This window comes from Camelina sativa, chromosome 13 (assembly GCF_030686135.1).
Source record: "Camelina sativa cultivar CO46 ecotype springtype chromosome 13, ASM3068613v1".
Classification (NCBI taxonomy): Eukaryota; Viridiplantae; Streptophyta; class Magnoliopsida; order Brassicales; family Brassicaceae; genus Camelina; species Camelina sativa.
This window is the reverse complement of record NC_141892.1, coordinates 21,068,838-21,087,817: the sequence shown is the minus strand read 5'-3', so window position 1 is coordinate 21,087,817 and position 18,980 is coordinate 21,068,838. Positions and strand designations below refer to the sequence as shown.

At 37.5% G+C, this 18,980-nt stretch overlaps 1 protein-coding gene across 1 annotated transcript; it reads left to right on the top strand.

The window, feature by feature from the left end:
• The first annotated feature begins 5,470 nt into the window (after window positions 1–5,470).
• Window positions 5,471–6,274, top strand: LOC147929804 (uncharacterized). The gene is made up of 3 exons (XM_087480724.1): window positions 5,471–5,533; window positions 5,651–5,803; window positions 5,939–6,274. Exons 1-3 carry the CDS (start codon window positions 5,471–5,473, stop codon window positions 6,272–6,274), a joined length of 552 nt encoding a protein of 183 aa, XP_087336850.1.
• Window positions 6,275–18,980: the final 12,706 nt, after the last annotated feature.

Genomic DNA, 18,980 nt, shown 5'->3' with positions numbered 1-18,980 from the left:
AGGGAACTCTAATGTCAATCTTCAATTGCCTGCTCCTAGTCCTGACCTTGACGGTACACCCTCTGACGATATTGAGGTATTTATTCACCAAATTAATATACTTCCCGAGTAAGTCTCTATAATCAAGTATATCTGACTACTCAAACTCTTGATGAGCTTGACGCAGAAAATTGAAGCTGATAATGTGTTGGAAGCCACTCCCCTAACCTTAGCCATCTGTGGTATTGAGGTAAGCAATTCCGATAATTTACTATCATTTTTATCCTATCCACATGGACACCTCTCTTTGGCTAACTTTATAGGAACAACTTTTACATATCCACAATTATATGCAACATCATTTCCATACTTTTTTCTTGCAGGACACCAATGTTGACATTGACAGAGCTTGTGCCGTTGAGGTACCGCAGACAAATCTTACTTCAAAAACAATTAGTTAACTTTGTCTATTTTACCTCATATTTAAATTTCCCAACTTGCCTCATTAGGATTCTGGGCGTTCGTCCCCCCTATAGAGCAACGAATCTGACAGCGAAGACACAGAGCAATAATACGCCCTTCTCTACTTTGCATCGAATCCCTGCCTAATAGTTTGCTGAAAATGAGATTTATTTCACTTCACAGAGCAATAATACGCACACAAACCCTGTTGATGTCAGTGATTCTTCGGCACCCAGACCTACACAAAAAGGTGTTCTCTTGGGAGCAGAAGAGGCCCTTCTCTCGGCTGTTATGCGGATACCTCCACGTTCACCGTCCCATCTTCCTGACCTTCTACTCATTGTCGACAAAGATTTAGCATCTCTCATGAAAAAATCTCTGAAATCATGCCCAAACACGTAACTTTTTACACATCCTATGCCGTATTTTATTCTAACAATATCATATCAATGAGCTAACTATGGATACCATTTTCAAAACCTCGAAGATACACATAACCAAATGTTGATACCCAGTTGACAACTTGTTTTTTAAACAACTATCGAAGCCTAAGAATTGGATTAGTACTTTGGTAAGTATTTCCTATCTAACAACCTCTGAAGTCGATTTTAGTTCATCTATACTTACACATTGTTTTCACCCTTTTTCAGCATATGGAGGTTTTAGTTGATTTTTTACAAAAAAAGCTGACAAAAGTCCTATCCATTAAATGTTGTATCTTCCTGTCACCCTGGCTTGGGAACTACTTACAAGGGAAGTATCCTTCCTTCTGTCAAGCAAAAGTTAAATCCAAAGTCAAGTGGGAAAATAAGCTAAAACGTAAAACCTATGGTTCTCCTTCAGAGTGGTTTGTGGATTGGAACACGATATATATTCCGATGATTTGGGACAATTCTCACTAGGTTGGCTTAGTCATCAATCTCTCCAATTGGAGCATAGAAATCCTCGATCCTAATGTCACTCTATACGACGATGCTAAGGTTGCCAACTATATAGCCATGTTCACAGAGAAACTGCCATACCTTATTTCTAAACTGTGCACACTGCCTTCAACTCAGGATCATGGCTGCACTCCATTCACTTGGTCGAGGGTCCAGGAAATTTACGTAAATGAGAGATGTGGTGATTGTGGTCCTCTTGCCATGAAGTTGCTAGTGATCGTCGCTACTGGATTTGGTCCAGAACTCATGTCTCAGATCACCGACCAAATCGTCAATGATATCAGGGCACAATACGCGTTGGACGTCTATAAGGAATATGTCGCACCCATCTACTCCAATTAGTTTCAAACTTTCATTCGCTCCCTCTGTTAGTTTTCCTATTTGTATGTTTGTATCATGTCGTACTATTAACCTTTACTTATTTTAGGTTCTTAAAAATTCCCGGCTAAGTATTTATCTATTCATGTGTCCATGTGGATACCACATCTTCTCAAAAACATATGTCAACTACTTAACATATATCCACGTATATCCATGTGGACAGACATGTTTGGATATCTTTACTATTGAACTAGTAACCAATTTCCATCTGGCCGACGCCCTCAAAGTTTATCTACAAAGCAACAAAGCAATGTTTACCAACAATTACCCCTTTCAGTTAGACCCCGTATCCGAATGTACATGTTTTTGTGGATACCTAGAAAATCGATTTTTTTTTTAACAAGTACGATTGATAAGCTCCGGTACTATGTTACTTCGTTAACTGGCCCTCATGTGCATATCCAAAAACTGATATCAATGTGCACATATCCATAACATATCCTAAACGTGGACTTTAGTTCCTCTTTATATCCACTTGTTCAATCACTTATGGATGAATAAAACATGAACGTTGAGCGATAATGGGAATTACTTCGATTTTCATGGTCCAAGAGGTCTTCGTTATTTGTTTAAAAGATTACCCAACATATATGAATGACCATAAACCCTAAACCCTAAACCCTGAACCCTGGAACCCTAACTCTAAACTCTAAACAATACACCCTAAACCCTTAACCGTAAACCCTAAATCGTTAAACCTAGAACCAACAACCTCCAAAGGTTTACCCTATATAAGAAAGGTTAACTAAAAATAAAAAATTTGGACAGCAAACATTAGAGTAAAGGGCAAATCGTTAAAACCCTAAACAAATGTAGTATAAACCCTAAATCCTAAACCTTAAACCCTAAACCCTAACCCCTAAACCCTAATCCCTAAACCTTAAACCCTAAACCCTAACCCCTAAACCCTAATCCCTAAACCTTAAACCCTAAACCCTAACCCCTAAACCTTAACTCTACCCCATGAACCCTTAACACTAAACCCTAAAACATGACATAACAAACTAAACCTTAGATCAGCAATTGTTAGATTTAGGGGAAAGTGTTAATACGTATATACTACCAAAGTATATATTGAACCCCTAAACCTTTTAAGACCAAACATTGCAACCGTGAAGCGCTGGCGAAACAAAAAGTTGTCCAAAAAAAAATGTACAGTTTGTAAAGTGTGGATATTCTGGCACAAGGAGTTTAAAAGATAACCCTAATACCCTTACAGTTTCTAAACTGTGGATATTCTGGCATAATGTTTTTAGGGAGTAAACTCAAAGACCTATGATCTAACGAATTACAATCCATATATTTAGTATCCACATGCACCTATCACATGGATGTCAACTACTTAACATATATCCACGTGGACAGACATGTTTGGATATCCTTACTATTTACCTACAGTTACCCCTTCCAGTTAGATCCCGTATCCAAATGTACTTGTTTTTGTGGATACCTTGAAAATCGAATATTTTTTTAACAAGTACGATTGATCAGCTCCGGTACTATGTTACTTCGTTAACTGGCCCTCATGTGCATATCCAAAAACTGGTATCAATGTACATGTATCCATAACATATCGTAAACATGGATACCCAGAGATGATTACACTACAACATAGAGTGACGTCAACATTTTTAGTCTGCAAAATCCCCCAAATTATAAGTCTGGAACACTCTTGAATACACTTCGATATAGAATCATGGTTACAGTTTTCTGGATAGGAACCTTCACGTAAACCATAATTTTTAGTTGAGTTTAAAAGGAGTAACCCGATACAAACAAAACAACCTGAGACGTTATATTAAATAAGAAGCTATTTCGGTCGGCTAGAGGTGGAAATGATGAGAACATTCTGGTACATCTGAGAAATGATACTTAGGAGTCTTCGCTCTTGCACAACAGGGACATCTTGGACGACCCACTCTACAATTCGTCTTCGGTGGTGATAATTTATGGACCACCATTACTGAACTTACATCACTAGCTCCCCCATCTACATATGAGAGAGACCTGTTTTGAGCACTATAACAAGCACGGACGAAATCTCCATAAACAAGTCCCTTGTTATTATTCGCCTAGATTGCGTACGGATTGTCGTTTTCAAGGCATTTGGAGAAGAAGCAATAGTACTTCGAGTGTTGCTTTGACCACCACATGAGATCTTCGGACTTGTCGAGTCTCACGGTTGCAAGACATTCCTTGGAGTAAACCGCATTCAAACCTTGTTTACTAGCAATTAACAAGTTCTTCAACGCATCCACACCTTCTTCACCCACAAAAGCAGCAACTTTGGCAAACAGCTCGGGTGGCATGTGAAACTCGGTATTGGAAGTGACCTGAACATAATTAATGTGTGGTATATTAAAGTTAAACAGTTAGATGAATGTTATTTGCCAAGAACTAAAACGAATCTTACTATTACAACTTTTTCATAACGCTGAGTATTTGCCATCAACAACAACAAATAATTTTGCTTCCAAATCGTTTATGTGGCGTGCCGAGGTTCATAACCTTTATATACGGTGACAAATTTAGGTAGGTGAGCTTTAAAAGATGTGTAAACCAACTGAATTTAATTTGGCCACCACTTCGAACAATACTTATTTGCACACAAAATCCTGTCCACGTGGATAAGAACCTTTGTGCTTCTAATGTTTCAAATAGTCAGTGTGACTCCGATATTAAAATCCTTGTGGTTAATATCATGTGGATAGCTAATTCCAAGTACTGTTGTTTTCCGTGGAACTTTCCTTTTGGTAGGCTAGCTTTTTAAGATTTGTCAGAACTTTAATCGTATTGACGGTATTTCAAACACAAAAATCACTCTCTCCCTTTACCGTCTGCTCTGTTAGCTATCCATTAAATGCTCCTTTAAGAGCACTGTCGTGATGTTACATTTCTGGGCCTACAACCGTAGGAGCACTGTCGTATACCCCTTGGAGTTCTCCGTTAGTTAGCTCAGCTTTTAGAGATGTGTAAACCAACTGCATTAATTTTGCCACGACTATTATCTTTGTAACATAAATTCGAACAGTACTTATATGACCATAATATACTGTCTATGTGGATTACTTTGATTAGAACAATGTATCCTATTAAAGTTGTATCTTTGTAATCGTGCAGTTAATTTACTACTTTCCATCAATCAAGCACCCTTATGACCACAATATACTGTCACTGTTTTTCGAGCCCTATGCAATATCCACATGAATGTTTAATCGAAAATTCTACCCACATCTTAAAATTATATCCCTAATAAATCCACATAAATACATACTCACTAATCCCTAACACTAACAAGAGTATGTTAACAATTAGTTTAGAGTATTTTAGACAATTTTTGCGACTTTCTATAAGTTGTAATTTTGCAGCTATTGGTTGTGGATTCAACATTCTAAAAACTGTTTCCTTTCAACTTGTTGGGTTGAACATTATCTGGTATCCGCATAGATTCCTAGGAATTAAGTTTACATGGTTGCGTCCACGTGGTTTATGTATTGATGAAGGCCATTATAGTTAGTCTTTAGGGCTACTTGGGAGTGATATCATAGTCTGTTTCTATATAAACATAGTTTGTATCTGTTAGGAAATAGCTGAAAATGGTTCTGACATACAAAATCGTCTGTCACAACTGCTCTCATGGTAAATGTGGACATGGTCGAATACTACCTAAAAGACATTTCCCTCGTCCTCACAGTGCTTAGACACATATGACTGACCGCAAACCAGCGGAAGAACCTATCACTGAACCTCTTGTTCGCCTGAATCCTGAGGTTTGTTTTCTTGTTTTTAGACTTTTATTTAAGGGACACTCATACGTGTAGGAAACCAAATCCTTTATTTATTATAAATGGAATATCTCATATTTCTACTTGTTCTCGCTCTTACAGATCCCAACACGTAGAGATCTACACTTCCCAGCACCAATTCTGGCGAAAATTGTGAGCTTCGTAGCTCAGGATGGTATCAAACATTTGAGGAACTGGCTTGTCTCAGGGTGTGCAGGTAGAGTAGCAGTTCCCTCGTTGGAAACACTATCATCGGTTAGGCTGGATCGCAATTCCAAATTCGTTAAGTGGTCAAGACCTGATTTTGGGATGTGTTTATACGCTAAAAATCCTTATGCTTTGTATGTGAAAAGTTTATTCTTAGCTTTCCAATGCTGTGATTTGAAATAGGCAATCGCATTGGTGAGTACCATTAAACATGTGTACCCAGTTGTTGAGTTGTTGTGGATTATGTTGAAGAGCTGTGAAGGGACGTTGGATATGGATTTTTACTGGACCTACAAGAAGAAGTCTCGTTTTGGTGATGTTTATAGGATGGCTGACTCTCTAATGTACCACATCTACACCATGAGGCCAAAGCGATGGGAGACTTATTCTGATACTTGGCACTTTGAAGATGTGCCAATGTGTTGTTTTGAACACAAATCGCTGCAGGAATTCAATGGGGAAATGTGTATCGAGTGTATCTTCTTCTACCTATCTAGAGATATAATGCTTTTGTTTTAGGATTGTAAGCAATATTGCTTTAAATTGTTGTCTGTATTTTCCATTCAAATCCTCTGAAACTATTGTCATGTAAGATGTGCTATGTATGGGATCCACAATCTACAACTGGGTAGAATCCTAATTTGAGCATTCGAAACTTTAAAATTAGATATCAATCCACACAATTCTACAGGATATCTAAACACACCTATCCACAGTGTATCACTACCCACAGGTACTCTGCCCTAGTTTGAAACGTAAAAGGTGTAGAAAACATTAGTTCTAGCTAGTGCTATAAAGACAAAGGTTTGTATCTACAAAAAAAAGAGAACATGCAGATATTTCCATTTTCAGATATCCACATGTCCTAGTCCACAAACGCTTTTTCAATTGGGACATCGTTGCGAATCAAATTATAATACTTTGTTGCAATTTTTTAGTCCACGTATTTAGATATCCACATGTTCTTGTCCTCATACTTAAAATGGGTGTGGATTGATATCCTTGGCACTATGCGGGTAAGTCTGTATTCTCTCTTTAAATTCACACCATAAACTTTTCACATACAAAACATAACTACAGACCATGAGGATTCCATCTGGATATTGTAAAAAACTTGGTAAAAAGTTATACCAGATACGGATGTTTAAATGATGAAAAGTAGGAATTTACAGCATAGTTTTGATAAATAGTAAATCCAGACATGAGGTATCAACTGATGAAAAATCAAAATTTAAATCCATAATGTGGAATAAAACAGGAAATCCTACTTAAGATATCAACTTTCATTACTCTTCGTTGAAACGAACACCAACTTTAGACCGATCAATAGGAGCAGGAACCCCACACTGCTTAGCGTCCTCCGCCGCAACTTCTCTCATCGCCTCTAACCTTTTGTGCTCTGCCTCGAAGTCCACAAGTTGTTGTCCCAAAATTTGATTCAGTTGGGAGAGTTGAGCATCGATTAATTTGACTTGATGCAGGAGGGCGGTAGACTCTTCCTTCTTCTTCATATGATCTTTAATCATATGAAGAATTCATTTGAAGCGATCAGATGTCTCCGCCTTAGCCACGGCTCTCGTCTGACTGAAAGCTTCGCTCACGGCCTCTAGTGCTTCCTCCTCCCACTCGAAGTCAGCATCCCGTTCTGGTCGTTCACTGGAACTCTCCCCTGCCATGGTGCTTCGTCTTCCCACTCTGACATGCGTTTGTGACGTTTTCTGGAACTCTCTCCCGCCATAGCTCGATTCTCCAAATGAAAGCAAACTCAACAAATTCTAGGTGCAATTATCGAAGAAGTAGATGGAATTGAGTGAAAGGAGATTGGGAGGTTATTTATAGGTGCAATTATCGAAGAGAAGGGAACGTTTCAATAAATTTAGAGAGAGCCAAACGACACAAAGAATTTAAAGAAATTGGAACGATACCTCTGAAATCGAAACGATATATCGAAACGATGCAATGAATTTAGAGAGATCGAGACGATACCTCTGACGTTTTTGTACACATAATGTCAACCATATGGATACTGATATTCTAGATGTTTTCACAAGCTGATAACAACTATTAGTATCCACGAAATCGTCATCTACCCAACTACGACCATGTCGATATATTGTGTTTATCTTAAATAACCATACATTTAGAGCCGTACTGAAAGTTTTATTCTTACGTTTAGTTCAATTGCTCAAAAATCTAAACTTTCTATTACTCTGAAATGTGTTCACACCTGGATACACTATACTCTAATACTAACTACATCACCGTGACCGCGTGGATGGTTTGTTGTTGATTTTATTCGTAGGAAAGGTTACTATTCGTCGGTGGGAATGTGCTTATACGTCCGAAAATTATCTATACATATGTTATTAACCACACGGATTTAAATATTTGAAAGACTCTAATATCATTTAACACATATAAGAGATAGAAAACATTAGTTGTGCCTTGGTGTGTTGTAAATACATATGTTCCTAACCAATAAATAATGAACATGTGGATATCAACATTTTTAGATATTGCATGTCTTTTGTAAATTTGAAATCAAATATGGATGCTTAAATGAGGATAAGTACGAATTAAGTTACAAACTTGATACAGAAATACACCCTGATTACCATAACTTAGGATAAATACTTTATATCTTTTGCTAGGTAAAAGAAGATACACTCCATGCATCTCTCCCCGTTGTATTCACCAAGAGCGTCGTGTTGCCACATGCACCCTGGGAAATCTTCAAAACGCCAAGTCTTCGCGTATGTGCTTTTTCTTTGAGGTCTAATGATGTAGATGTGGTACCTCAACGAGTCAGCCATTTTCTCTGTTTGAGCAAACCCGTACATCTTCCTAAAGTTCCAGTAGACATCCATATCTAGAGTGCCAACGCAGATACTTAACATTATCCACAATAGTTCAGCCACTGGGTACACAATTTTGACCGTACCGACCAATTCGATTGCCTCTTCCAATTGAAGGCATTGAAACGCTAGGAAAAAGCTTCTCACATACAACGCATACGGATTCTTCTCGTTCAGACACCTTCCAAAGAAATCATTGTAGATATGCGAAGGCCTTGACCATTTCACAAACTCGGGATCTCGGTTCAACCTGACCGACAAAAGTGTCTTCGGAGACAAAACAGCTTCCCTGCCCGCGCGACCAGCGAGTATCTAGTTTTTCAGCACCATCGGACCATCTTGAGATACCAAACTCACTATTTTGGCAAATATAGGGGCTGGGATGTGCAGATCTCTTCGCAGAGGTGCCTTTAAATGTATCCACAAGTATTACCCACCGCAAATTTTTAAAATATACCATATTGATTCGCAGATCTGGAACTGTACAAGTAAGAAAACGAACTTCTAAATTAAGTTGCTCAACAGCCTCGCGGATTGGCTCCTCTTCTGCTTCACGGTCACTCCTCCTTGTCAAAACACCCACAGGCCAAGGGTAATGTCTGGTCCTTCTCAAACGTGTACCAGCTTCGACGATGTTGTATGTTGGAACCATGTTTCCCCTTGCGTTGTGCTCTGTTTCCTAACCCTTATGTGCTCCTTATGAAGCTAACTTCTGTATATTCCAACTAATCCACATGGATAATGTGTTAGTACTATATTACTTGCTACCACGGAGTGACCACGTCGATGTTGTATATTGGGATGATATTAAAAGGACAATTAACAATAGGATTTAGGTGAGTAGGTTTATAGACAAAGGAAACATATCTATCCACATGATATTAACCACACGGAAATAAACATGTTGTTATCAATCGAACAACTAAACAAAATACTGGAATTTTGACAGTATCCAATAATAAAAGTACAATATGTTTTCGTACTTTTAAATCTGTGTGATCAATATCATATGGATTGACATTTTCCGGATTTATACGCACGTATACCTTTAACTTTCCTCTCAGATAATCCTCAACTAACCATCTATGTGGTCACTTAGTGGTAGAAAATATTAGATTAATCGGTACCCACGTGTTCAAGTATATTTATTATACTAGATTATTGGATATTTGTATATACAACACAAATATCCACACATTAGTGTACAAGTGGATGACGAGTATGTGGATACAACATAGTTGGTATCGATATCCATATTGATTACATTTTGTGGATAGAACTCACAATTTTATCTTCACCTACCCTAATATAATATTACTTTCAGTTCAACATCAAACCATAACAAACCAACCACGTGGTAACTAACCTTTCAACTCGATTACATTTCAATAGAGTTCAACAAACAAAACCGTTCATCTCGACTATATTTCAGTAGCATTGTTTCCAATAGTCGTTAACTATTAGACCAAAAAAAAATAACCATATCCACAAAAACAAGCAGCAATGGATACCTAGTTACTTTGTAAGTAGAAATGTAAGCAATAGTGTTCCCAATTACATCCACAAAAACCAGCAAATCAGGACACACCTAGTTGAATACTATCCGTTCCTAAACCGGTTAACTTCACGCCAGGAAACCCAAAATAAGTGTTCTCCGACACTACCATCCAACTGTCTAAAGTCATCATTATGGCAATGGGTTCGAACAACTTGTTTGATTGTGTCTCGTCAGTTTGCACCTACCACAACGATTCACTTTAGTTTTCACGACCCCATTTTTCTGCAAACAACATAACACATTAGAATTAAATGGTTACGATTAATCTGTGTACACTACCACGAAACATAACAAACGACTACACACATTGAGTCCACTTACACGAAACTCTCCAACAGAAGGAATCCTACTCTCTTTTGGACGGCCAGCTGGTCGTCGAGCCTTAGGAGGGTATAAAACACGGTTCTTGATTTCAACAGGAATATCAACGTCACTCACTTCAGGAATAATTATCCCTTCGTAAGTCCCTCTCCATGTTTCTGTCTTGTAACAGTCACCCACCAAAGTCCCATAAGGGATGCCTTGTGTATTAGCTGCTAGCAATGCATGCCCGCATGGTATTTTCAGCCTATCGTACTGCTTACAGGAACACTGCTTCATATCAAGCAAAACATGGTGTTTTCCGTTAAGTAAACCCACCACTTCATAACTCCAACTAGATATACTGCCAACTTTGCTACCAGCAAATCAGGACACACCCAGTTGAATACTATCCGTTCCTAAACCGGTTACCTTCACGCCAGGAAACCCAAAATAAGTGTTCTCCGATACTACCATCCAACTGTCTAAAGTCATCATTATGGCAATGGGTTCGAACAACTTGTTTGATTGTGTCCCGTCAGTTTGCACCTACCACAACGATTCACTTTAGTTTTCACGACCCCATTTTTCTTCAAACAACATAACACATTAGAATTAAATGGTTACGATTAATCTGTGTACACTACCACGAAACATAACAAACGACTACACACATTGAGTCCACTTACACGAAACTCTCCAACAGAAGGAATCCTACTCTCTTTTGGACGGCCAGCTGGTCGTCGAGCCTTAGGAGGGTATAAAACACGGTTCAAGATTTCAACAGGAATATCAACGTCACTCACTTCAGGAATAATTATCCCTTCGTAAGTCCCTCTCCATGTTTCTGTCTTGTAACAGTCACCCACCAAAGTCCCATAAGGGATGCCTTGTGTATTAGCTGCTAGCAATGCATGCCTGCATGGTATTTTCAGCCTATCGTACTGCTTACAGGAACACTGCTTCATATCAAGCAAAACATGGTGCTTTCCGTTAAGTAAACCCACCACTTCATAACTCCAACTAGATATACTGCCAACTTTGCTACCAGCAAATCAGGACACACCCAATTGAATACTATCCGTTCCTAAACCGGTTACCTTCACGCCAGGAAACCAAAAATAAGTGTTCTCCGACACTACCATCCAACTGTCTAAAGTCATCATTATGGCAATGGGTTCGAACAACTTGTTTGATTGTGTCCCGTCAGTTTGCACCTACCACAACGATTCACTTTAGTTTTCACGACCCCATTTTTCTGCAAACAACATAACACATTAGAATTAAATGGTTACGATTAATCTGTGTACACTACCACGAAACATAACAAACGACTACACACATTGAGTCCACTTACACGAAACTCTCCAACAGAAGGAATCCTACTCTCTTTTGGACGGCCAGCTGGTCGTCGAGCCTTAGGAGGGTATAAAACACGGTTCTTGATTTCAACAGGAATATCAACGTCACTCACTTCAGGAATAATTATCCCTTCGTAAGTCCCTCTCCATGTTTCTGTCTTGTAACAGTCACCCACCAAAGTCCCATAAGGGATGCCTTGTGTATTAGCTGCTAGCAATGCATGCCCGCATGGTATTTTCAGCCTATCGTACTGCTTACAGGAACACTGCTTCATATCAAGCAAAACATGGTGCTTTCCGTTAAGTAAACCCACCACTTCATAACTCCAACTAGATATACTGCCAACTTTGCTACCAGCAAATCAGGACACACCCAGTTGAATACTATCCGTTCCTAAACCGGTTACCTTCACGCCAGGAAACCCAAAATAAGTGTTCTCCGACACTACCATCCAACTGTCTAAAGTCATCATTATGGCAATGGGTTCGAACAACTTGTTTGATTGTGTCCCGTCAGTTTGCACCTACCACAACGATTCACTTTAGTTTTCACGACCCCATTTTTCTTCAAACAACATAACACATTAGAATTAAATGGTTACGATTAATCTGTGTACACTACCACGAAACATAACAAACGACTACACACATTGAGTCCACTTACACGAAACTCTCCAACAGAAGGAATCCTACTCTCTTTTGGACGGCCAGCTGGTCGTCGAGCCTTAGGAGGGTATAAAACACGGTTCTTGATTTCAACAGGAATATCAACGTCACTCACTTCAGGAATAATTATCCCTTCGTAAGTCCCTCTCCATGTTTCTGTCTTGTAACAGTCACCCACCAAAGTCCCATAAGGGATGCCTTGTGTATTAGCTGCTAGCAATGCATGCCCGCATGGTATTTTCAGCCTATCGTACTGCTTACAGGAACACTGCTTCATATCAAGCAAAACATGGTGCTTTCCGTTAATTAAACCCACCACTTCATAACTCCAACTAGATATACTGCCAACTTTGCTACCAGCAAATCAGGACACACCCAGTTGAATACTATCCGTTCCTAAACCGGTTACCTTCACGCCAGGAAACCCAAAATAAGTGTTCTCCGACACTACCATCCAACTGTCTAAAGTCATCATTATGGCAATGGGTTCGAACAACTTGTTTGATTGTGTCCCGTCAGTTTGCACCTACCACAACGATTCACTTTAGTTTTCACGACCCCATTTTTCTGCAAACAACATAACACATTAGAATTAAATGGTTACGATTAATCTGTGTACACTACCACGAAACATAACAAACGACTACACACATTGAGTCCACTTACACGAAACTCTCCAACAGAAGGAATCCTACTCTCTTTTGGACGGCCAGCTGGTCGTCGAGCCTTAGGAGGGTATAAAACACGGTTCTTGATTTCAACAGGAATATCAACGTCACTCACTTCAGGAATAATTATCCCTTCGTAAGTCCCTCTCCATGTTTCTGTCTTGTAACAGTCACCCACCAAAGTCCCATAAGGGATGCCTTGTGTATTAGCTGCTAGCAATGCATGCCCGCATGGTATTTTCAGCCTATCGTACTGCTTACAGGAACACTGCTTCATATCAAGCAAAACATGGTGCTTTCCGTTAAGTAAACCCACCACTTCATAACTCCAACTAGATATACTGCCAACTTTGCTACCACAAACACCAACCACGTTCTTCTGCATATGTTTATCAACCTCCGGCGTAGTCAACCCTCTATGCTTGCCAGCTTTCTTGCGTCTCGCACTAAACAACCTACTTTACATCGCACGAATGTACTTGAGTAGTTCAACAATATGACAGCCTCTCCCCTTTCCTAACACATTTTTCAGAGACTCTACAATGTTGGAGGTCATCAAATTGTAACGGTTCCCTTGGAAATAAGCCCTACTCCAATGAGCTGCTCCAATTTTATCCAGATAAGCGGCACAGTTGGCGTTTTTGGCTTTGATTTGTCAATAAATTTCTTGGTAACCAGTTACCTTATAGGCAAACGCTGCATTCGTCACAAGTTTTGCAAGTCCTTTACTATGAAACTTCGCATTAACATTCCTGGCTAGATGTACTATGCAAGATCCATGAGGTGACAAAGGGAACACCCTTTTCTTGGCTATGTATATTGAGCTGCACCTATCTGAAATTATGGTCAAGCTCTTACTATCCGCAATGATTCGTTCTAATTTCTCAAAAAACCACGTCCAAGCGTCGTCGTTCTCACTGTCCACAACAGCAAAAGCAAGCAGAAAAACCTGGAAATTAGCATCTTGTCCACTTGTTGTCAAAAGAACTCCACTATACTTCCCATTCAGATGAGTCTCATCCACAACAATCACATGCCTAAGCTTCTTAAAACCTTCTATGGAAGTCCCAAAAGCCAAAAACATATACAGAAACCTTTCTCTGCCATCTTCAACCACTTCAGTTTTAATATCGATTATAGTACCAGGGTTCGCTTCTTTTAGAACATGGAGAAAACAAGGAAGATCCTCGTAAGATTCATCATCAGAACCAAATATTCCCTACAAAGCCTTCCCCTTCGCCCTCCAACATTTGCTGTACGACGCATCCACCCTCAATTCTTCTAATACCATCTGCTGGAGATCCAAAGGAGGCGGTCCTTTAGTAGGATCACTGTACTTCGCTTTTTACACGGCTGCAATCACCCTCGAGGTTGCTTTCTTTAGGTACTTGTTCCTCGTCTCTATTGGGCATGTGTGTTCTAGATTAGCTTTTCTGATCACATAGTAGCATGATTCCTTCATTTCACAAGCTAGTACCCTCCAGTCACACCTCTCCCCAGAACAACTAACAACAAACGACTCTCTCTTGGTCGTCGTCTGCGTGAAATGAAACATGTTCTTGATGGCGTATATAGCTAAAGCTATTTGGTAATCCTCTTTGTTTGCAAACACCTTACCCTTATAGATACTTTTCCCATCATCCTCAAAATCCAGATCTGGTATTTCTTCCCTAACATACTCTGTGTCGTCAAACAAAGGAGGAATATCAAACTCCTCGTCATCTATATCTTCTAGCTTGCGACCATCCACTGCAGAACCAGGGACCTGTCCACGATCGTTTGACCACGTGGTTATATCAACATAGTCACCATCAACATTTCTGACCTGTTCCAACCCACCACTTGTCCTCACTTTACTCTCCTATTTGAAAGGAACAGCTCCATTAACTAACACAGTGTGATCAAAACAGGAGTTTGTGTTACACATAACCTCCACCACGTTCACCCGACCAAACTGATCGCCAATGAAATTCCCCAAAAACTCTTTATCATAGCTTCTTGAGGTCACAGCTACATCTGTCACTACAGAATCTTCTTCCTCCTCTACATCTTCAAAACTATCTTCCATTCCGACACATTCTTCCACACAACCTAATTGTGTAATTGTCAAGCCACGACCAATTCCAACTTGTTCACCATTACTGCCCTTTATCTTCCCCTCAATTTCTGCCAACCCAGCCATATATTCTTCATCCACCTGGGTTGTCTCAAAAACCAATGTCTTCGAACCTGTTGTTGATGCTTCTCCTAAAAACCCTTCTTCACTACCGCTATTACTAAGTGCACCAGAAGACCCCGAACTACGTTTTTGTGTGACTTTCCTCTCTCCAATAGGAATCCTCAGCATTGTCGGTCATTCCTCTCTTCTTAACATCCTCAAATGTTACAAACAAATTCAACCCACGATTCTGCCTAGGCATGTCAATATAATACGCAAGACCTAAACGTTGGTTAATGGAGCTCCACCAACGTTTGTAACATTTGCCTTCTTCTCCACCAAAATGAATTCCCCAACAACCGAAACTTCTAACTCTCCTAACGTTGTGGTGGCAGACAATGGAACAACACGCGACAAAAGTTTATTGTCAACTTTGAATCCCCAAACACTGTCCTCAGAACAGCTCCAGCTACCGGATATTACCACACAGCAACGAAGATCTTTTCCCTGCATTAAAAATCACAGCTTAATATCACAGCCATCCACGAACGACATACAAAGTTGAATTTATACGACCCTATCCACAAAACCTTAAAAACCCTACCTGCGCAGCCATGTCTCGTTCACGAGGACAAAAACCCTACCTTCAACTTATGTTTCTTATCCACAAACAATCTTCCATCTCTCCAATCTAATAAGCAGCAAACAATCCAACGGTGGAGAATAAAGCAACATAAAGTAAGGTAAGTTTTTACTTACCACTTATCTTCTATTTGTATGAGGACAAAAATGTAAAAGGGACATGGACACATAAGCATTAAACTTGACAAAGTATAGGGAGTTTTGAAAGTAGGTTTTCCTGAAAGAACTCAACACCAAAGTGGGTCTGGGTGCTATTTTCCCTATTATTAAATAGTGGAGCCGAAATAGTATTTTTGAAAGGAAACGAACTAGTGGAGCCAAAATAGTGGAGCCAAAATATGTATATTACTAAAATCTCATATTTCTATTTTCATCAAAACAATTTCTCAAAAACCCCTCAATGTTAAAAAGACAATATTACCCTTAATGAAGGTTGTTAAAGGTTAAATATAATTAAACCAGTTAGTGTTTCAACGAAAAACACAGTAGCTCAGTGTTTGCGAGCTCCATGCGCACGCGAGACTGGTAGGTACAACTAGGATATTCAATTTTCTTTTAAAAATTGTTAGAGGAGTAGTTTCGTCCTTTCATTAAAAAAGGGATAGTGAGAATAAGTGGCGGTTAGTGCAGAAAAGAATTTCTGGTATAGGGACACAAGAGAATTAAATCCGTATATTACAAAAAAGAAATGGAAACTATCGGGATATTGATTTTTCTCTGACTGAATAATTTTTTAAAAATATGGTTACTACTTACTACTATAAGATTTAATTTAGAAGGTTTTCAAAAATTTAAATTTTTTTTTACTGTGTTGATTTTTGAAACTTATATATAGATATGTAGATCTATATTTGGTAAATCTATATTTACCAAAAATATGGTTACTTTAGTAAAAATAGTTATGATATATAGATATCTAGATCTATATTTTATAACTTTGGTAAAAAAATAGAAAGCGGCAAGCAAAAACAATACAATAAAGTGTAAGGAATAATGTGGATCAAATATATATGAAGCCAATTCGAACCAAAGCTCGGTTTCGAACCTGAGAACGAAATAGAAAAATGCTAATAATTAGCATAATTTTTTCAAATGTGGCCTCAACATAATGACATTTAAATTTGGCTTTAATAAAAATGGTTTATGTGCTTTAAGAATGAGTTGACTCAATATATGTGGTAATGTTTACTAGATTAATGTCAAATCGTATAAATTTTATGATTTTAATTTAATTCTAAACAATGAATTATCATACTTGAGTGTGACTGAAATTTTTAAAGAATGATGTTGTACACATAAAACATAAGTTGCAGATCTCGTATCGTCAAGCACACTAAACAGTAAACATGTATGAACCTTTAGCACCATGGATGAAAACGGTTGCCACTTTTTCATACATACGTGAAAAGCCTTTAAGAGCTTTGTTTGTAGACATAGAGGGGGGAAAAAAAGTTAGAAAAACATTTTATAAAAAGTTAAAATATCTAATGAAATTTTTTATTTCTTTATGAACATTTGAATTGTTTGGTTAATTCTAGTTACAAAGACTTTACGATTTCTTAATAGTTTTATACTGCTTAGGACATTTTCAAACAATTTCTTAATAGTTTTGTACTGCTTAATTAAATCTAGTTAAGAAAAAAAAAGAAGATATAAAGTACATTACGGCACTTTCAAGCATTAGACATTACAGTTGTTATTTGTTAGATTTTGACGTTTTGTATTGTTTTGGCATTCGGGATTCACTTGATGTTAGTCGAAATCTAATTATAAAAAAAAAAAACAAAGAATTCTTTCGTCAGTCAGCGGTACTATTCTAGATATATGTTAATTAGATTATTTTGTACATAAAAATTGGGAATATGTGGATTGAGATGATTCTACAATTTTAAATATTAATTACAATTGAATATATGTCATAATAGAATTGCAAATATGTGGGATAAATGATAAAGTTTTTTTTATTGATATTGCAAACATTTGGAGGTACCAAAACTTATTTAAACCATCCTATAAGTTTAATTGATCCTATGAGTTTACATATTGCAAAATATGTGGGATAAACTTATTTTACTTGATCCTATGAGTTTACTTTCCTTTTTCAAGCAAATTATTTATTACAAAATTTTAATTTTTTTATCAAGTAAGCTATTTTAAATATATTTATTCTTTTAAATCAAATATATTATTTAAAATTTTTGATGACGTAAATCTTTATCATATTCTTTTAAAAAAAATATCGTCAAGTTAAAATATTTAAATGTTTATCTTATATAATTATGCTTCCATTTAAAAGAGTGGATAAAACCAAATATAAATATTCATATTTTGATGTTGATAAATATTCGTACTCTTCAAAAATTATCATGTATCTATTAACTTGTTTTTTATAACTGAATTTAAACTACCACTCCTCTTTAATTCATATTGAATGTTGAATTTTTAGCGCAATACTATTTTTTCATAGCTGAACAATTTATACTCATTTAAAAAAAATTCAAATGGTGTGCGGGGAAAATCACTTTTTATTATATGGACGATGTGATGATTTTTTTTGTTTCACAAAATAGAATCAAGAAAAAATGAGAGGTAAAATATAAGGATTTGTAATAAATTAATATGGTAAGTTAGGTATACATCTAATTTTGTTTAATTTGATTAGTTTAAAAAATGATGTAATATGGTAAATTAAAACTTTTATTTGTAATTGCAATTTGATCTAATTTTTGATAAATGATAAAAACATGTTAATGAACTTCCCTTGTATTAGTATGGAGATTTCAAAGTAAAAGTGTACAATAGTTAATAGAAGTTATATTTGAAAGGCAAGACCTAATCGTTAAATTTTTGTCCTTTTTTTTTTTTTTTTGGATTTTTTTTGGGCAAATGCATTTGTCCTTAAATATTTAACTATTTTCAAACATTCTAATAACGAATGTCCAAAAAGGAAAAGAAAAATGTGTTAAATGTTTTGCTTAACCCCAAAAAGTAATGAAACAAAAGTTGGAAGAAGAGTA

Excerpts from the sequence above, each read along its gene's own strand:
- LOC147929804 (XM_087480724.1), top strand. The coding sequence starts at position 5,471 with ATGACTGACCGCAAACCAGCGGAAGAACCTATCACTGAACCTCTTGTT. Across the intron at positions 5,534-5,650 it reads TTGTTCGCCTGAATCCTGAG|ATCCCAACACGTAGAGATCT; the intron begins GTTTGTTTTCTT and ends TCGCTCTTACAG. Across the intron at positions 5,804-5,938 it reads CGTTGGAAACACTATCATCG|GCAATCGCATTGGTGAGTAC; the intron begins GTTAGGCTGGAT and ends GATTTGAAATAG.